The 19,716-nt window shown below is 36.7% G+C and overlaps 1 protein-coding gene across 34 annotated transcripts in view; it reads left to right on the plus strand.

Annotated features, from left to right (window-relative positions):
* The window catches only part of LOC117407165 (disks large homolog 2), a 248,309-nt gene that overhangs the window by 152,618 nt on the left and 75,975 nt on the right, over nt 1-19,716 (plus strand). For 19 of the 34 annotated variants that reach the window (XR_009329587.1, XR_009329586.1, XR_009329588.1 and 16 more), the window contains 8 exons: nt 4,042-4,092; nt 5,925-6,049; nt 8,262-8,431; nt 10,699-10,835; nt 11,362-11,506; nt 11,629-11,794; nt 16,889-16,948; nt 18,411-18,566. Coding sequence is in view for 31 of the 34 variants with exons in the window: in XM_034923345.2 (XP_034779236.2) it covers nt 4,042-4,092; nt 5,925-6,049; nt 8,262-8,431; nt 10,699-10,835; nt 11,362-11,506; nt 11,629-11,794; nt 16,889-16,948; nt 18,411-18,566 (1,010 nt within the window). In the remaining 3 variants the exon portion in view is untranslated. The remainder of the gene's footprint in view (nt 1-4,041; nt 4,093-5,924; nt 6,050-8,261; nt 8,432-10,698; nt 10,836-11,361; nt 11,507-11,628; nt 11,795-16,888; nt 16,949-18,410; nt 18,567-19,716) is intronic. The other 15 variants (XM_059030939.1, XM_034923352.2, XM_034923355.2 and 12 more) reach the window with 5 other exon arrangements.

A 19,716-nucleotide genomic window follows, 5' to 3' on the forward strand; every position in this document is an offset into this window, starting at 1 on the left:
ATTTGTACTGCTGTATACAGTAGCACTGTCTCAAAATGGTCAGCTCTTCTGATGATGATAACAACCATATAATTACTTTTTATAGATTTGCTGCCCCAGTAGTTCGATTCTATATATCTATAGCTTTGTGTACTGTGCCAGTGGTAATGGAAAGTAACTTCCCTTGGTGCTGAGATTAGTAAAGTAACAGGGGCTTCTTGATACATGAGAAGTGACAAGCCAACATGACCAGGACTTCAGAGAGACAGGGACAGCAATCCGATGAAATCTGAGTCACTTGTTTGACAGCACTGTTTGTCACGCAGCTCTTTCCTGAGCCTAGTCAAGATCATCAGGCAACACTGTCAGAGTGGCATGTTTCTGTGATCTGAAAACATTAGGGATGATGTTTCAGTATCAATGTTTTACCACAGATTTTGCACCTGAAGTAGCTTGTTACATAAAACTGAACTGCAAATTGGAAAATAAATTACAAGTGAAGGGGGGGAAGATGGTATTGTATTTTTTTTTTATGTAAGAGGGTTGATCCCTTATAAGCAGGCCTTGTTTCCGTTGGTTTGTAAGGAATTTTGGTTTTCGTTGAGTAAGTCAGAGACTGGAGCTTACAATCTTTCTACTCGTCCCTTTTCCTTGTGATTTTGGCGGTTTTGCACACTGTTTAAAGCTTCCTCACACCTAGAATTTCCTAAATGATATAAACTAGCGGAGTGGGTAATGGATAAGGCATTACTATTCCTCAGCTTACCCAGACATATCACTACAAATTGAACCTTTAATTCACTGTGCAGCTTGACATCATTTGAAACCTGGGCACTGGTGCATGTACCACCATCACTTACTATTATGAGCTCTGATATAGTTCCATGAGTTGTGGTTCTGAAGCTGGCAAACTTATCTGTACAGTATTAGTACCAGTGTAGTGTGTTTGCATGAAATACAGTAATTAACATTCATTTGTCTAGAAGCCTGTTGTTTAAAATGGCTTGTTACAGCGTTACCATGACACCGACCTACATTAGTGGACTTATTAAACAGCATGGTAGATGACAGTGCTAATTTGAAAGTAATTGAAATAGTCGATTTTATCAGATTCATCAGGTGTCATTTTAAAGATGCAGACGAGTTAAAGAAATGGAAAAAAGTAATTAATTAAAGCAAACTTAAACATGATTGTCGGTCACAGCAGCTTTAAGATTTATTTATGAATTATGCATAGCAGCCATGCGATTTCCTTTTGCATGAATTAAAATTCTTGTTCAACAAACAAATACAAAAATCTGTGCTTTTAATTCTGTAAAACAAATGAGGCGGTGTCTAAAGCAGACATAACATTTAGTTGAGTGAAAATGAAGGTTTCATTTTCAAGGCTCTGTGAATATATATGAATGCCCTTGATGGGTAAATTTGTCGTTCATGGAGCAATTTGTTATCTATTGGCTGTCGGTTGGATAGGATATTGGTCAGGAAGTCGCACAACTGGACTTGGTGTGTTTGCCCTGAAGGAAAAATATCTTACAATGCTGAAACTTCTTACCAAGATGACGCATCCACTACATGTTAAGAAAAGAGAGAGATTATTGTAGGGGGCCATGTGCCAACTTATCATTGGTGAGTAATGGTGCACCTATATGAAAATTATAGTTGACCATGGATATAAACTAATAAAGAAATATAGTTTATTTCGCACTGCCAAGCCCCACATTGTATTGAAACTCATACAGTATGCTGCAGCTGTACCTGAAAATACTATTAAGAAGCATGTGGTGTACTACTAGTGAAATACTAGTGTGAGAAGGTACTTCAAATGATTCCCAGCTGCCTTGGGAGAAGAAGGATGTTGAAATGTCATTTCTTGAGGGGAGTGAGATTTAATGGGCACATTTTCTTATCATCACTGCAATACCTTCAATTTCTGTGTTCTTCCTAGTAAATAGTCTTCAGAAGTAAAACCTGTGTTATTTTAACATCTTTTGATCTGGAACAGACTGTCACGCAAGCAGAGATCAAACAGTAAGATGTGTTTTTGTAATGTATGTCTGTGATGTCAGTCATGATGATTATTATTTTTCCAGCTCTTTTGTGGCTCTTTGGTGGCTTTCCACAATACATGCTTTAATATTATATGTTGTACTTTAAATTTTTGGCAGCAGTATAGTATTTTCACTTGTGGGCTACCTCTTAAAGAAATATTAGGAGTAACATATGAAGCTGTATTTCTCCCTATAATGCTTCCTTTAAAGAATATGTACCCAGTTAATTATTCAGTCCCCTAAAGAGTATGGTCCTATTTCTAGTAGTTTGATTAATATTGGTTCAGCTGCAGCATGTTGTTAGAGAGAGAGAGAGAGAGAGAGAGAGAGAGAGAGAGAGAGAGAGAGAGAGAGAGACCTTTAATGTGAATTTCCAGATGACCTTCCAACATTACATATCCTGCACACAACCAGGGTCCCACACCTGCATGACAAACTCTGACTCTTCCCCCTTACTAGCCCTATCTTGAGGTTTCTTTTTGAGCCCCTTTAAGATCATTGCTGCATTTGCACTGTATGCTGTAGACTAATCCCATACATTCGTGTTGTTCAAAATCCTTGTAGGATTTTTTTTTGTGTGTGTGTGAAAGCACTGCGACAGCAGCTCAGTACATGGAATTTCATTATTAACGTGCCATTGACTGAAGCTCATTACATTTCTATATGCTTTGGTGAAGCCACTGTGATTTCTGATGCCTTGGGGATAATTAGTAAGTCACTCTTGAAATTCACATAATCGCTATTCAAATACTTTGGCTCTTTTAAAAGCATTAATGGCAAAGAAACATATTTTATCTTCCTTGAAACTAATTGTGCTCTGAACCAGGTGCTCAGTCCATTTGCATATGTTTTGAGTCTTGCATAAAGAGGTCCCCATTTTAAAACTACTATTACTATTAGATGTTGTAAAGAGACCAGGATATGTCATCTCTTTCCCTCAAGGCTGTTCTGTGTGCAAGACTGATTGACCTTTGTGTTGCTTATTTAGCCTAAAAGTAATTTGACATTTGGTTAGATGATTCTGCTACAGAAAAAAAAAAAGTGTGATGACTTTTTTTTTGTTTCTTTCTAAAATCCAATTTAAAACCCACGTAACTGCACTTCTGAATATATCACCTTTACATCTAATGAACGGAAGACTGTGGGGTAGATGTACTAAGATGGGCCAGTCGCAGCACAAATCGCAATTTGCATTTTCATTATTATTATTATTATTACTATTATTATTATTATTATTATTATTATTATTATTATTACAATTGCACATCTCTTTTTCCAAACTTTGTCCTCAGTTTATTTTCATGGAAGCATTTTTAATAACTGCACACTAATAATAATAATAATAATAATAATAATAATAATAATAATACATTTTTTCACAATCTTTTGTTCTCTGTGTATTCAAATAAAAGTAAAACGCTTTTTTGTACACTCATTTTATAGAGATGGAGGACTATATTTATAGAATGTTCATTTTAGAGTGTTTATGGGAAGGATACATAAAAAAAAAAGAAACACCTAAATAAATTCAGTTAAAGTCAATACAAATTATAGATAATTGTGCTGTAACATTGACGTATATAAGCAATAAGACCCTCCACATCGGGCATTAATTCCAGCAACAATTGCGACTGTTTAAAACACGCTTTCAAAAGTTCTTAACAAATTGATGCAATTGTAAGTGTCGCAATTGCCCGCAGCTTTAGTACATCTCATTATTTTTCATCCCTCACTATCTCCACCCTGTTTTTGTGAATTTCTGCAGGAACGCCCAGAATTACATATTCATTTAAGGCTAAAGTGCAAATAAGAACTGCGGCTGCAAAGCATTTGTTAAAATGATGCTGACAGCGTTGCGTTTGTTTAGTACATTTCACGCTACACTTCCGACTGGTTTGCATGTTTTTTGCAATGATTGCGACAGACACCTGTGTGTTTTAACAGTGAGATTTTTACAGATGTATGTTTCAGACTTCAGGTTTAACTTGAAAATGTATTTTTTCTCCTTAAGGTAAATGGAACAGAAATTGAATATGAATTTGAAGAAATCATGCTGGAAAGGGTAAGTGAAAAAAAAAAAATGATATGACATGTTCTAACAGCTGTTTCATAAATGAATGAATATTAACAAGACTAGCGGTACGTTATTTAAAAGCTGCTTTTACCTGTAGACCTAATTGCAATTTCAAATATTAGCTATTCTAAAAGACAATTACATGTGGACGGTAGTGCATGCGTTCATATTTCATTTGCATGCATTACTACACGGTTGCAGTGATATGAATGAAATGTCAATTAACTAGGATTGTATTTTAATTTATTTTTGTGAAAGCTGCAGTTTGCATTCTACTGCTTGATCTTTTGAACTCATGGCTGCTTAATGTTCTTTTGCGGCTTTCTGCTTGGATGCATAATCTCAAATTAATGGAAAACAACCATTTACATGTTCCTAGCTGGCCTTCTGACAATTGCAAAACTTCTGCATAAACATAAGAGACTATGCAAGCATGTATTGGTTTAATGATCTAAACAGCGTTGGATGTTAATGCCACCTTCTAACTCTGTTCTGACGCCCTTGTATTTATTGACTCTCTTGTTAACCCTTTGTTAGCAGTAACAGTTGAGCTCACAAGGAAGGCGGAAGGAGGTGCACATGTACCCTACATACACAAATGTAGTTAATGCATCCTTTAAAACAAAAAAGGACACCAAACTAGTTTATATTATTACTTAAACAGTTGTTGTTTTGAAGTATTTTTTAAATATTGTATTTGTTTATTTAAAAAAAAAAGTGCTATCAACAATAAATACCTGTTTTAAATGCCACTAACACAAATATAAACTACAGAAAGAAATATTATATGTTGCTGGTACAAGCGAAATGAAATGCTGCTGTATTATAATCCAGAATGATAAAAGGATTACTATGTATATGACAATCTAACAACTAACATGGGAAACATATGCTGTATATTAAAGCAATCACAATTAGAACTCAATTCAGACTGCAGGGAGCGTGGTGTTGTTCGAGAGTGAAAGAAGGAGCCTCAGCGTGATTTCATTGCTGTAGAGAATGATAAAGGCAGACTAGGTAGAATACAGACAAGATGGTAATGCCGTCGTTTTGAAGCTCTGTTACTGGATATTCAGTTAGCGTAATTGGAGTTCAGAAAGGTGACCTCCATTAGTACATTAGTAAAACACACTACAGTCAAGTCAAACTAAAGATATACTGTTTGCTGCAGATTTCACAGCACCTAGAACGTTTTCCACATATTGTGGAACATTACCGAGTTATACATAGTGATACAAAGAACGCAAGTTGTTAGTTAAATGCTAACCCAGGTTCAAATGATACATGTTCTAATACACCTTTATAGGTCTCATCTTTGTGCCTGTTTACTCCAGTGCATTGAGCTCATTGCACATTAATACCTGGAAACCTGCCACTTTCCAAGAATCTACACTATATGCTCTATTTACTGAGTTATCCAGAATCCAAAATAGAAGTGTTAGCCATTACATAGTTGAGTGTTCTCTCTTGAACAACACTGGCACTCTTGACTGTCATCATTTTATTGAACAATGCACAAGTAACTGGAACGACTGATGAATTGCTGCTGCAGAGTCACTTACAATTGGACCTTGGTTTTACGTCTCATCCAAAGGATGAAGCACAAGGAGGTTAAGTGACTTGCTCAGGGTTGCACACAGTGAGTCTGAGCGGGGATTGAACCTGGAACCTCCTGGACCACCAAGCCTTCTTGATATACTACAGATATGTTTCCTGTGCTTGTACCATGATATACAACTGAAAACTCACGTGTTTGAGTCAAATTTTGTATGAAGCATCTGCTCTTTGGGAATATTTGCCTTTGCATTCTTGTTTCACAGGGTAACTCAGGGCTGGGATTTAGTATTGCTGGAGGCATAGACAACCCTCACATCGGAGATGATCCTGGCATATTTATTACAAAAATCATACCCGGTGGAGCTGCTGCAGAAGACGGGCGACTGAGGTACTTATGCTTGAATGTATAATCAATGGAGGATGCCTGTATTCCTATACGTACCTGACAGTGTGTATACAGCACGTGTTGAGGGCTCTAGCATTGAATAAGTGTTTATTACTCAACTTTACAAAGTGGATTTTTCATAATCTGCCATGCATTCATTCAAATCCAATGACAGAAGAGGACCAATCACACTTTCCCGATTTTTTTTTTCTTTCAAATTAATTTGTTCAATTTAGGTTTAAACATTCATTCTTTTCTATACATGGTACTTGTTACATAAACAGAATACTCTATGATTAACCGTGCATGGAGCGATGTGTTTATTTAATTCATAAGGATGGCCATAGACAGCACACTCAAATGTTCATAGAGTATCCTCTATTAGTTGTTGCTGTTGTTGTCAGTGGTTACCATTTTGATTTATGTTTTTCTGCGGGCATTCGATGAATTTGTAAATTAACAGATTTTTTTTTTGTGCAAGTATATATAAACTGTGAAGGTTATGAGAATATGAGACACATTCAATTATATTATTTACCCGGTAGCTACAAAAATATGAATTGCTTTCCTGAGATGCTGTAGTTTTTATATTTTTGAGATCTCCAATTTGTTTAGGAAGTTAAGAAATGGCCCAAAATGCTTGGGGGTACTCTATTAAAGTTAGGAATTTAGGATTTGAAGAGTTTAAGGCAACGTTGTGTTTAAATTAAGAGATCATATTTTGTTGATATTAAATTATTTTGTAAACAAACCAACGTTGGATTTGAAACTCACACTTTCATTCTGACAAGATTTTTGGGATAAAGGCCCAAATATCAACACCCTTATGTTTCATCCCTTTTAGAAATTGCACCTCTTGTGAAATACCCTAGCAAATACACAATATTGTACTCTGGAATACAATCACTGGAGTATACTGTGCACCTTGTATACTGTATAACACACAGTCCATGTGAAACAAGCAATTATTATTAAATTATTTAGCCTGTTGTTTGATGGCATAAGATCTGGATTGAAATTGGTTAAAGCTGCATCATGACAAGAAGTACTATTTTTCAGATAAATGGAGTTTAGCCTTATGATCACTGGGATGTTTGCAGAACAGTGGCTTTGGCTGCATGACGTATTTGTCTTCCGTACCAAGCTCTTGAAGAATGTAATCACATTAGGAGACATTTCAGAGGGCAGTATAATCAGATTGTATGTGACATGGCTCTGTCCCTTTTCTTGCATGGTTTGATGAACTGAGCTTAATGAAGATAGAGCAGCTGTCACTGTTGTAATTCTTCCTATTATGAGAACCCAGACACAGAAGAGAAGTCTTTTGTAACCCACAGTTTCACTCTTTCTTCTACACTTAGTCAACCCTGCAGTGAAGGGACTGAGCTTGCAACCATTCCCAGCGGTGGGCCAGTTTCCTGCTATTCCACTTTCTAGCCTCACTCTAAAACCAGACGATCATCATTCAGTTACAGTACACTTAGCAGGGACTTTAAACTGTAAACAGGCTGACACAAAGGTGATTTAACGAAGTTATTACTACATTATGGTTAACTTCCCCCCTGAATTTTATATAAATAACAACACTTGACATATAAAATGTGTTGCACCAGCTGGTGAAGGTGAATGTGACATTTGTCTTTTAAATTGAAAATGTGCTTCTTGTTATGATGTTCGTGGTTGTGTATTTGCATGCTTTCAAAGGCGTTCTTTTAAGATGTGAATCCTGAACCTGGCTGAGGGGCAACCTGGACACACTGGTGATATTCCGTATAGTCAAAACCAATGGCCTGTCTGCTGTCAATTAAAGACACCACAAAGTTAATCAAAGAAGAGCAGGAATATTAACCCTGGCCAATTTCCTCCAGGAACTTTAATTCCCCCAAGTGGAGAGACGAGGTTCCTCTGGAAGCAAGCATGCTTGTTCCTGGCAGTCTTGGCAATGGCATATAGAGTGAGCAGATTGTGTCACTTATATAGAATATCACCTGTTCTCTTCCCTTGCGTTGCTTAACGTTTTAACTCCTACTCCTGTCCATGTACCGTAACACATAGCAGGACCAGTGTAACATGGTCTTTAGCCCGCAGTGACTCTTTATTGGTAAGCAGGCTGGTATTTATTGTTTCTTGTCAGACCTGGAGGCTGCGTCTGAGCAGTGGAGACAGGGATGCTGGCAACGACCTTTTTAACATTGCAATTCTCCTTCTCATGCAGAGTCAATGACTGCATCCTGCGGGTGAACGATGCTGACGTTTCTGAAGTCTCTCACAGTAAAGCCGTGGAAGCCCTTAAAGTGGCGGGCTCAATCGTACATCTATACGTGCGCAGGAGAAGACCCATGCTAGAGACAGTCATTGAAATCAAACTCATTAAAGGACCAAAAGGTAACCCTTTGTCGTATCTTAAATCATACACAATCTTGTTCCTTTACTTTGAAGCAAATTCTGACTTCCTGAGGGAAATAAAAACATGTTCTTGCTGTTTATTTCTGTTAATATTTATTTCTCTCTGAAAATGTTTTTTTTGATTTTGCATTTGGCACAAATCCTAAAACTGTCCTTCTTACAAATTTCATTAAAAAACACTGAGGCCTTGGTTATAACCACTACTTATAAAATGACCATTCATTAGCTGTATAAACTGTTTTAATTGTACCCTTAATATGTTTCACTGTACCTCTCTGGGCCTTAACTATGCTTGAACATGTTTTCACTATGCTTTATTACACTTGTAATGTTTTCACTATGCTTTATTAAACGGTTTTCCTCCAGCAACACGAGGTACTGTAATTTGTACTTTATTATATATAGTTTTACAAAACCAGCCTCCTCAACATGTAATCACCATATTATTGAAGATCAGTGTAATGTATCTGTGTTCTTTGATACTTCATAACACTAGGTAAAAAAATTCTATTTAGCTGCATAGGAAATCAAATTCAGTACATGCATAGAAACCATTAGCATTTATACTTGTGCAGTACAACACATTGTGTTTGCTAGTTCAGAGCACCAGTTCTGTACATATGGAATTAAATGTAATGGAACATATCAATGAGGATTTGCCAACTGCAAAACAATTACATGCTTGAGTAATATTTACAGGGAAGGGCAGATTGAGGGTTATTTTTCCAAGCATTTTTATTTTGCATTCCGTCTTGTTAACAGCCATCATGATCATTTCAAGGACTAATGCTGGAGTATCTAAATGGAACGGGCTCTTTCAAACAGAACCCCATTTTCCAGTGCAGTATATTGAGTTTCTTTTCAAAAAGAGGGCAAAGCCTGGTTGGATTTCACACATAACACGATGTAATATTGGATCACACTTCACGATGCTGCCTGTCTGTTCAACCTTTCCCACTTTTCAAATCAATTTGTTTGTATCCAAGAAGTATATAATATTACTGCTGGCAACCAAATTGATAGTGTGTGTTCTTTTCAAATGTTCTACTTCTAGGTCAGGGGCCTCCAACCCTGGTCCTGGGGAGCCACAGGGTCTTCTGGTTTTCATTTCAACCAAGCTCTGTTACTTAATTGAACCAGTTATTGGCTTAGTCCAGATCTGTGTTCCAGATCTTTAGCCATTGATGACGTTAAGACACCTATAAAACCTGCAGGATATGGGCTATCCAGGACCTGGGTTGATTTATCTGCTCTAGCAGGCAATAACAAAATGCTCAACTTACTGGCATTGTGCAGTTGCTGCAGTTCTCCTCATCGGTGTGTATGCAGATGCAGGTGCTTGTGGGTGCCTGAATAGTATACACGGTAATATGGAAAAGGTTGTATTGCCACTATAAACATAGAAACTTCAACTACATAATGATAGGAAAAACGTTTTTTAAGGTGTCCTCATTATCCTTCTGTGCCACCCCACAACAAATTATATATCATTTGATATGCAGCATAGTTTAACAGTGGATTCACAGTTTAAACTCAAGGCATATAAAAGTAACTTTGATGCATTATTTAGACTGCAGATAAATGAGAATAATACAAATGTGCAAATTGTGGTCCTGAGGAAATGTTTTACGTTTCAACTGCTGAAAAAAAATGTGTTATTTGCATGCATTTTTAAAATATCTTATCGTAGAAAAACAACTTAACCATACCTCACATTAACTTCCTTGATAGCCCTTGTATTCGATTGAGAATCTTACACAACCCCTATGGGAATGCGTGCAGTCCTTCGGGGTTTGTGCAATTCTTTCTTCATACAGTATTGGTTGCTACCTACTGTACAGTACTCAGCTAAAAGCAGAGTGCATCTTGTATTGGATGGATTTCAGCTCTTTTTACCTTGCTGTAATTATTCCCTTTGTAACAAACAAGCAACAGCAAAAATACATCACGGCTGCCTTAACTGTGTGGTTGTTTGTAGTAAATTTGGAGTAAATTAATATGCATCTCTGATAAGTTGTAGTAAATTTGGAGTAAATTAATGCATGTCTGATAAGGCAAAGGTTACTGAACCAGTAAACACAACATGTATGTCCTTGGTTTGCCTAGATACAATTAATGACATGCTCTTGATCTGATAATGTCATGTGATCACATGATAGTGGTGTCCCTGTTGATCTCCATAGTTTGCTGTACTGTACTTGTGTGCTGACTCTAATGCACATAGCTTCCCTGCTTTTTTTTCCCAGGGCTGGGGTTTAGTATCGCAGGAGGAGTGGGGAACCAACACATCCCTGGAGACAACAGTATTTACGTGACCAAAATCATAGACGGTGGGGCAGCACAGAAAGACGGGAGGTTACAAGTTGGAGACAGGCTACTTATGGTAAGATAAAGTACTGCATTTCCCGTCTCTGCGACCATACACGACTTTAAAATTATTGATATTGTATCAACTGTGTCAGAATTATCTAGCTTAGAAGAAGTAATCTCTGCAGTACATTACAGACTTGTTCATGGAAGTGATAATGTCTGCAGTGCATTACAAAAGTATGCAGCAAGGCATAAAATAAATTGAAAACAGCCATTAGCCACTTGCTTATACTTCTGCTTCAGTAAATTGGCCTTTTCATCAAGGCAAATTGAATTGAAAAAATATATATATATTCAGGAACACCAGTTAAATATTAGCCATTGATTTCTGTGCTTTATAGAGTCCACCTCTAAATTATAGCAAGCCTGGCATTACCTTTGTCCTGCTTTCACCAAAAAAAAATAAATAATACAGTATATTTTAATATCTGCAAATCCTTTAGTGTATGCAGCAAATAAAACTATTTGTACGTGCTCTTAACACTCCTTACACATGCAAAGGCTTTCAAACAGGTTGTTTTAATTTGTATCTGATGTAGGTTAACAACTACAGTTTAGAAGAAGTGAGCCATGAGGAAGCTGTAGCGATACTGAAAAACACATCAGATGTCGTCTATCTGAAAGTAGGAAAGCCTACCAACGTTTACTTAACAGACCCTTACGGACCACCAGATCTCACACATTGTAAGTATCTTCAGATATACACAAGGGTTTCCTCATTTTAAGTCTGCGTATTCATGAGAGGACACTTGAATTGTGAAAATGCTGAAGGGATCTGAAATTTTCCATCTTTCTTGGCTGTACAGCTTTCTCTCCAACAATGGAAAATCATATCTCTTCGCCCGGCAACAATGGCAGTCTGGAGTACAATGCCACGCTTCCTCCCATTTCACCAGGGAGATACTCCCCCATTCCAAAACACATGCTCGGAGAAGAGGATATTAACAGGTTGGATGGTTTTTCGTTCTTACGGTAATTACTTTCTTTTTTTTTAAGAAGATACAGCACTGCTCCCAGGTATGTGTCTGATAGGACAAAATGCCAACCTTGTTATCGATCATTACCTGAAACATTTGTTTTGTTTGTTTGTCTGTTTGTCTGGCTGTCACACTTTCCAACCGCAGGGAGGCACGACAGCAGGATAGAAATCGATGGCAAGCCTACCTGTCAGGATATATGATCGGGGCCTTGTTTAGTAACTGTTTTTTACAGTTTATATATAAACAGAAGTTGAATAAAAATTGTACATTATGGTCTCCTTACTGAGTTGTTTAGCTGAGAAAGATATAGTTAATTCATTATGCAGTAATACTAGAAGTCTTTCTCAATGTCTTCATGAACGAAAGACTTCTTGTTGAAATGGTTAAAATGTGTTGATCGTAAAGCACCTCAGTGGAATTTAGGGATCTTGTTTGTGAGTGTACAGTATGTAATTGCAGGGCAAGAAGCAGGATTGGAGCTCCTGTGATGTGGTTAAATATCTTTTTTCGTATTAAAATAATTGTCATTTGTAAATGTCTGTCCTAGTGCACGGCCCTTTTTTGAAATAGGGATACGGATTAGTGACATCGTTCTGACTTATGAACCTCACCGGGTCTACAATACATTGCTTCTGCACCCTCACATTACTGTACCTGGTCTTCTTGGCTCGGTGCTTACATTTAGTATCTGCCAAGGAGGCTCTTAAATACAAGCTTGTTTTATATCAGGTTACTGTTTAATCACAGCCATCTAAATGTAGTCACCCTTGTAAAAGTTTGCCATGGTACGGTGGCAGTTTATCTTACTTTTTCAATGATAATAGAAGACATTTACATTAATTTTCTTTTGCATTTTTTTTTTAAATCATAATATTCCATGATAAACTTTTATAGAGGAAAAACAAACCAAACAAAGTGAACTTGAAACACGAAAATGATCAGAAAGCATGAAAAATATAAACAATGCACCAAACGTAAAAGGGCACACTAAAAGCACAAAGTAAAAAAAAAAAAAAAAAGTTGAATTTGCCATGCTGATTACAGACTGGCAGCTTGCCTCACTATGGCACACAGTATGTAAGCCACAGCTGCCATCCCTTGTGTCCAGATAGGTCACTGCTTCATGTTGCAGCCACCCTGGGATGATGGTTTCATAGTTCAGAAAAGATACAGTATGCTCTGTTGTCATGGTTTTCGGGATTGCCGGGGTTAGAAAGCATTTAATACAGGGTTGTACGAGGCTCAAGGGATAACTCGCTCGCACCCTATCTACAGCATGTGGTTCCCATTGGTGATGGGCTTCAAAATACAACAGGGTTTCTAGAAATCTGCTAGAAACACAATGATCAAACTCATAGTCTACATTTATGTCTACATGATATATTTCTTAAACTTTTTTTCATCTGACATGTTTGTTTGTTTGTTTTGTTTTTATACATTAAATTTTTTGTCCTGTAAAGTGCTTTGAGCTATGAAGGGCATATTTAAAGTATTATGGATTTTCTTGTTTTTACTGCATCTTGTAAAGCGCTTTGTGATGGTGGTCCACTATGAGAGGCGCTGTATAAAATAAAGATTGATTGATTGATTGATATATGTAGTCAATAGTCTTAAGCATGTGGCAAAGAAATAGATGCTAAAGGGCACTCCCTATGATCTAATAATTCTTGGCAATAAATCACAAATGATATATTGTCTCCCAATCATTCCTGAAGTATACCAGATTAAAGTGTGCAAAACAATCATAGATCAGACTGAGGCTATTCTGACAGCATTCTCAGAGGAATACCATGTGGGAGTTAACACAGTGTATAGTATTCAAACCAAGCAACAGTGAAGTCCAGATCTTATTATTGCTAAAAAGCTGTTGTGCAGTTCTTGCTTCCCCCTCCTGATTTGTAACCATGGTTGCAGTGATGTAAACAGCTGCTCTGTCTCTCTGCACACTGATGTGGCATGTTCGTGGTTTTGCTAGGGGTGTGTTTATGCTTAATTTTGTTTTCCGTTATGTGTACGCAGAATAATAACCTGTCAATAGTGGAGGCATTTTTTGCATTTGATTTGATTAATGCAATCTTCTCCAAGCATTCTCAGCATCACCGCTTTATCGTTCCTAAACTGTCTGTTTAAGCTAGTGTTGTAGTCTTTCTCCATTTTTCCTTTTTCAAAGTGTTAGTCTTTTAGGAGTGTTTATGAATGACTGCTTGCATTTCAGTATGGTCAACATATTGAAGAAAGGCTTTCTGGGACAAGGTCACTTTATTGTGTCACCTGATGCCTATGACAGACTTACGGTAACTTAAGGAAATAAAATACACTGAATGTATTCTACAGCTGTGGCCAAAAGTTCTGTATTACCTAGAAATTTAGGATTGAGACATCATTTAAAAAAACAAAACTATATGAACATATTTTATTTAATATCACGTAATCGAAGAAACTACAAAATGAAGCCTACCAGAAGCCATAATAGTAATACAGTAATCTGTCAAATATCTGCCTGTCGCATATCTGCCTGTCGCATATCCGTCCTAACCGTTTATCCGCCATGATCAGTCTCTTGAGGAACGATTTCAATCTGTATCAGATTGAAATCAAAGTATCAGATTCCATTATTGATCTCAGTAAGCCTTTATTAATATTGGCTTATATTTACAAAAAAAAATAAAAATCTGCATGTTTATTATAACAGCCTTTATTTGTGATGCTTGTAACCTGACCAAAAACCAGCGTCGCATGTTGCATAAACAACATCTATAATTAGCAGCAGGAGCCTGGTTTCTTTCTGTGTCAAAAGACATGAAAGTTACTGAAAACCCATTAATACAAGTTAATACAAGAATCATGCTGCAATATGTTGTTATCCGGTACTTAACAACGTACACAGACTGCATGGGACTGAGGCTGCGCTGCCGTCTCAGCTTGTTATCATGCATTACAATGCATGAACAACACAGCCATTCAAGAGCAAGGGCTCCTTCAGCACTGTGGAACCCTGCTTAAGGAAACATAGCAGTAAGTGGAAGTATTCTTTGTCTTTCCCGGGGTTTGGAATCGTATGTTATGTTTCTCACTTTTCTGTTGTACAACAGCAGCATTATTAATAATAATAATAATAATAATAATAATAATAATAATAATAATAATATTTATTTCTTAGCAGACGCCCTTATCCAGGGCGACTTACAATATATCACATTATTTTTACATACAATTACATTATTTTTTACACATTATCTTTACATACAATTACCCATTTATACAGTTGGGTTTTTACTGGAGCACTCCAGGTAAAGTACCTTGCTCAAGGGTACAGCAGCAGTGTCCCCACCGGGGATTGAACCCACGACCCTCCGGTCAAGAGTCCAGAGCCCTAACCACTACTCCACACTGCTGCCCTATTAAACAAAAAGCGTGGACATGGTTCAGCTTCACTAAATCTTGGTTTTTAATCTTGGTTTAATTCACGTTGATGACACTGTGATTATTTTATCGGCAGTGCATAACTTGTTAATGTACACATATTATGCTTCTGATCGTTACAAGACCGCAATTATTTATCATAAATAACTCCCCTTCAGTTCTGATTTATTATGTACAGAAACAGATTTTTTTGCAAAATGGTCAGACATAATTAAAGGAAGCTATGCAAATTTGCCATGAAGTGATGAGGTTGAGATAAACTTTGAGATAAAAAAAAAAAAAAATTCACAGCAGCTTTTTCTCCTGATAAGTAAGGTTATTAACATAACTAGGCAAAAGAACTGCGCAGCACACTTTAGAAATGAAAAATCTCACTTTAATTAAAGTAGGTATTGGAAGTGATATACCATAATATACCATTAATATGACGGATTTTATTTAAATAACTTTTTTTTTTTATGCATCAAGTACAGTTTAAAATCCATTAACCTGTTCTGGTGTTTTAAAACAACAATAACAGTTTCAAAACCTGAATTTTGAAAGCTTTGTGCCCAGGGCCCGATAATAAAAAATGCATCCTTTTAAATCTAATCTATACGGTACAGGAATAAACCCATGAATATAAACAACCTTTTCAGTCTGTTGCTTATGCTGTTTATTTTTTTTTTCATTCCATCACTTTTGTTTTTGTGACCTACAAGTAAATGTGCAAAAGAAAAAGTAAACGAAAAGAGATGGTGTTTGATTCAGAAGATGATCCGGGCAAGACAGAGGTTAATAAACCACAGGCTAAATCCTTAAGACAATGGAAAAGCGGGCCATTGAGAAGGGATTTTACACTAAAGCTTGGGTTTTTTTTTCAAGGAAGAAGTAATTTATTTTAAAGCTGTGATAGGTGCACTCAACCCTTTAACCCAGTTAGTGAATGATTTCAGGAGTTCCATTTCCAATGACTACGGTACTACAATTCCGTTTGAAAATTCTGTCAACTTCACTGTAAGTGTCTTAGAAGTTTTACCTCGGTATATGATTGAGTGTCATTGAAGTTATGGATGAATTGAAGCCACACATTATGCTATACATCACTTAAACATGTTACCGTTCACAAGGAATTCAATTAGGAATAGCAAGACAAGTTTAGTAAGAAAGGATTCAGATATTTGGGTAGTCATATAAATTACATTTGTCTTTGATAGGAGGTGTCTGTGTAGAGTTGTTGTGCTGTCTACATGTATGTTACTGTGTTCTTGGTTTACCAACTCATAACATACTGTGTGCGTATCAGGGTTTGTTTGTTTTTTATCATATTGGGTACAGTAGTGAGAATTGTATTGCTGTTTTTTGGGTTGTAATGGAAGTCGGTTAATGTAAGCCAAGTTTTATGTGCTACCAGATTGCTGTTTACAGCCTGGGTTTAAAGTGTTTGTCTTCGATTGCTGTTTTGTCTAAATGTAATTATTAATATCGTGTGTAATCTTCTGTTGTAATGCTGTTTCATGGATTGTTTTAAGCATCAGCGACGGTGTCCGTTTGTGGTAGCTGTGCAGTTTCCAATTTTGCATGCGTGCTAAGAATCTCTTGACCTTGTGCAAAGTTTGCTTTGGATTTCTACCTAAATAGGACTGAAAGTTACAGCAGCTTTCTGTTTTTCTTTTTCAATTAGAAATGCCTCATTAGATGAAGCTGACAGTCACAAGTTTGATTCCCAGCACTTCCAGTTGAGGTGAGATCACAAACAGCAGGCTGCTCTTGCGAATATCTGGATCCTGCCGATGCGGTGTCGGCAATGTTTTATTAAAGATGAGTGCTGCTGGCCCTTGGGGACGAACAAAATAATATTTAAAATGAACATCCCAATAGGAGACTGATGCTGAATCTAAAGTGGAAAAAAAAACTTCCATAAAGTATTAGTATGTTGTTTTTCTTTGTGTTTCTCTAATATGATTTCTACAGGTTCTCTGAATGCTGCTCTATGCACATCTTTGATTATGTTATCCCAGAATAATGTTTCTGCAATAACCTGCATTCACCAGCCTGCCATTCAGCCCTCAAGAATAGAAAGTGCCTAATCATACACAGGTGGTGGATTTCTGATGAGAGTCAGGTTTAGACCACAGGAATTCATTTCATTTGCAAGTAAAGCCAAAGCAAGGCCCTCGGAGCAGAAAAGTGCAGTAAAACCCACTCGGCCACCCAGCCCCTTATACCTGCGTTCAGTCTTGCTGCTGCCTTCATATAAGTCTTGACCCGCTTGAGTTCCCCTTTGATGTGAAATGAACCACATCCTAACTGCAATACCCATTACTTAAGCTCCATGCTTCTTAGGGAGAGCGTGGCAGTGGCTTTTCTCTGAAATTAATATTTAGATTTTGAAGGCATGGTCTTTATAAAAGCTTTCCCTGCTAATTTCGCACAGTCATTTTGTATTTTACCGTGCATTTTCGCTTGCTGAAACATCTACTGACCTTTACTATGGTTTATCATGGTACGTATAAGGTGTGTGGAGCAGAGCTTTCATACGCACCTTTACTATGGTTTATCATGGTACGTATAAGGTGTGTGGAGCAGAGCTTTCATACTCACCTTTACTATGGTTTATCATGGTACGTATAAGGTGTGTGGAGCAGAGCTTTCATGTATGTATTTATTTATTTATTTATTTATGGATTTCTTAATATAATGGATTTGTTTTGTTTTTTACAATACAGTATTTTTTTCTGCACAAAATCACTCCATCTCTTTTTTTTGTGTCAATCTGTATTAATTATAGGTGATGATGGGACAGAAAAGCACACTAGTAAACAGTGTTCAAACACCTTTGCCTTTGGAATATGACAGTCAACGAAAAAAATATATACTTATGACCACTAATTACTAAGAACTACATTAAATATTTTTTATTTTGCTTTACTTTTTTTGTTACCAATATTAGGTAAAAAAAATAAATATATATACTAAAGATTACTTAGAAATCTAAAATCTCCTGAATTAACAGGTGTAAAAATGACTAGTACATTAAGAATTATCTCTAATTATTTTCAACATAGTAATATAACTATTTTACTACTAATAACCTATTATTTTGCTATTATGTTAATATGTTCAATTTTAAGTTTCTTTTTTCTTTGACTGTACCTCCTCTTAAATGCTAACTTATTTCTATGCTCTTGTTTCTATGTCACCAGGCCTCCTGAGCCCGTTTACAGCACTGTGAACAAACTGTGTGACAAACCACCTTCTCCCCGACACTATTCCCCTGCTGAATCTGATAAAAGCCTCCTCCACTCCATTCCTTTCCCTCACTATCACATAGGCCTGCTCCCTGACTCTGAGATAACCAGGTACTGACCACACTGCTCTCTGCACTGCTTCTCTTTCAGAACCCTTTGCATTGTGCTCCCGTGCATGCGTGTGCGTGTGTGTGTGTGTGTGCATGTGTTTGCATGCTGTATAATGTCAATGTGTGCAGGGTATCAGTAAGACACTTGATGTTACACTAACAATGGTTTATGCCTTTCTTTCTTGATATTACAGTCATTAAAAAAAAAGAGCATAATCCCAGACCATTATTTTGTTTGGGAAAATCAAACCCCCTACAACCATTAAAAATCTACTGGGGTTGATTAAAACTGAATCAAGCCCAATTCATAAAGCTTATACTCATGAGTCATTTTAATAAAATGTCTATTATAGTACGGTTTGTTTTTGTGATAAAATACAGTTTGATATTCATGATACTATTCCAGGCTGTTATTGGCTTCCTTAACTAAAGTCTAGAACAGTTATTTTCTTTCCTAAAATAATGAACTAGTTGCATAAGCCCTTTATTTAAACCAAAAGTTCATGCTTGATCATTTTTAAACAGGCACGGTTTATTATGTGTGGGGAAAAAAAGCTTTGCATACAAAGTAGCAATGCTGTGAGATGAATTTTCAACATGAATAAGTTATAAAGAAGCTAAAAACTTCAATTTGGTAAAACATCATTTGAACTCCAGGGTCTTGTTCATTAGGATTAATTCCTTTAAACCGCATCCCTGCCCAGTCACCTGATCCCCTCCATAACTTTCATGGTTGTTTGAGCATGAAAACTCAATTGCATGTACTTATCGCTCTGCTTTTTAATTAGTGTATGTTAATTGTATGTTAAAATGAGTCTGTGCAGCTGGAGAATATTTTATATGCTATGTCAAGAACAAGGGGTGTTGAACATCATTTTATACCATCAGGGTACAGTATTTTGTACTAGCACTTCTCCAGCACAGAGAATCTGTTACAATGCCTTACTGTGGACTACAAAGTGGGTTTCATTTCTCCATTCCTGTCCGGCCTCTGTTCAAATTTTCATTCCTCAGTTTGCACTTGAGTAATGTTAAAATATTTTGTTGATCTGGTTTGGCACGAGAACCTCAACTCTCTGAATTGACATGAATGTTGAGTTTTTAAATGTATGAATCACACAAGGCAAGTTATTTGTGTGTCCCAACGTACA

The sequence above is a fragment of the Acipenser ruthenus genome, chromosome 9, assembly GCF_902713425.1.
Source record: "Acipenser ruthenus chromosome 9, fAciRut3.2 maternal haplotype, whole genome shotgun sequence".
Taxonomy (NCBI): domain Eukaryota; kingdom Metazoa; phylum Chordata; class Actinopteri; order Acipenseriformes; family Acipenseridae; genus Acipenser; species Acipenser ruthenus.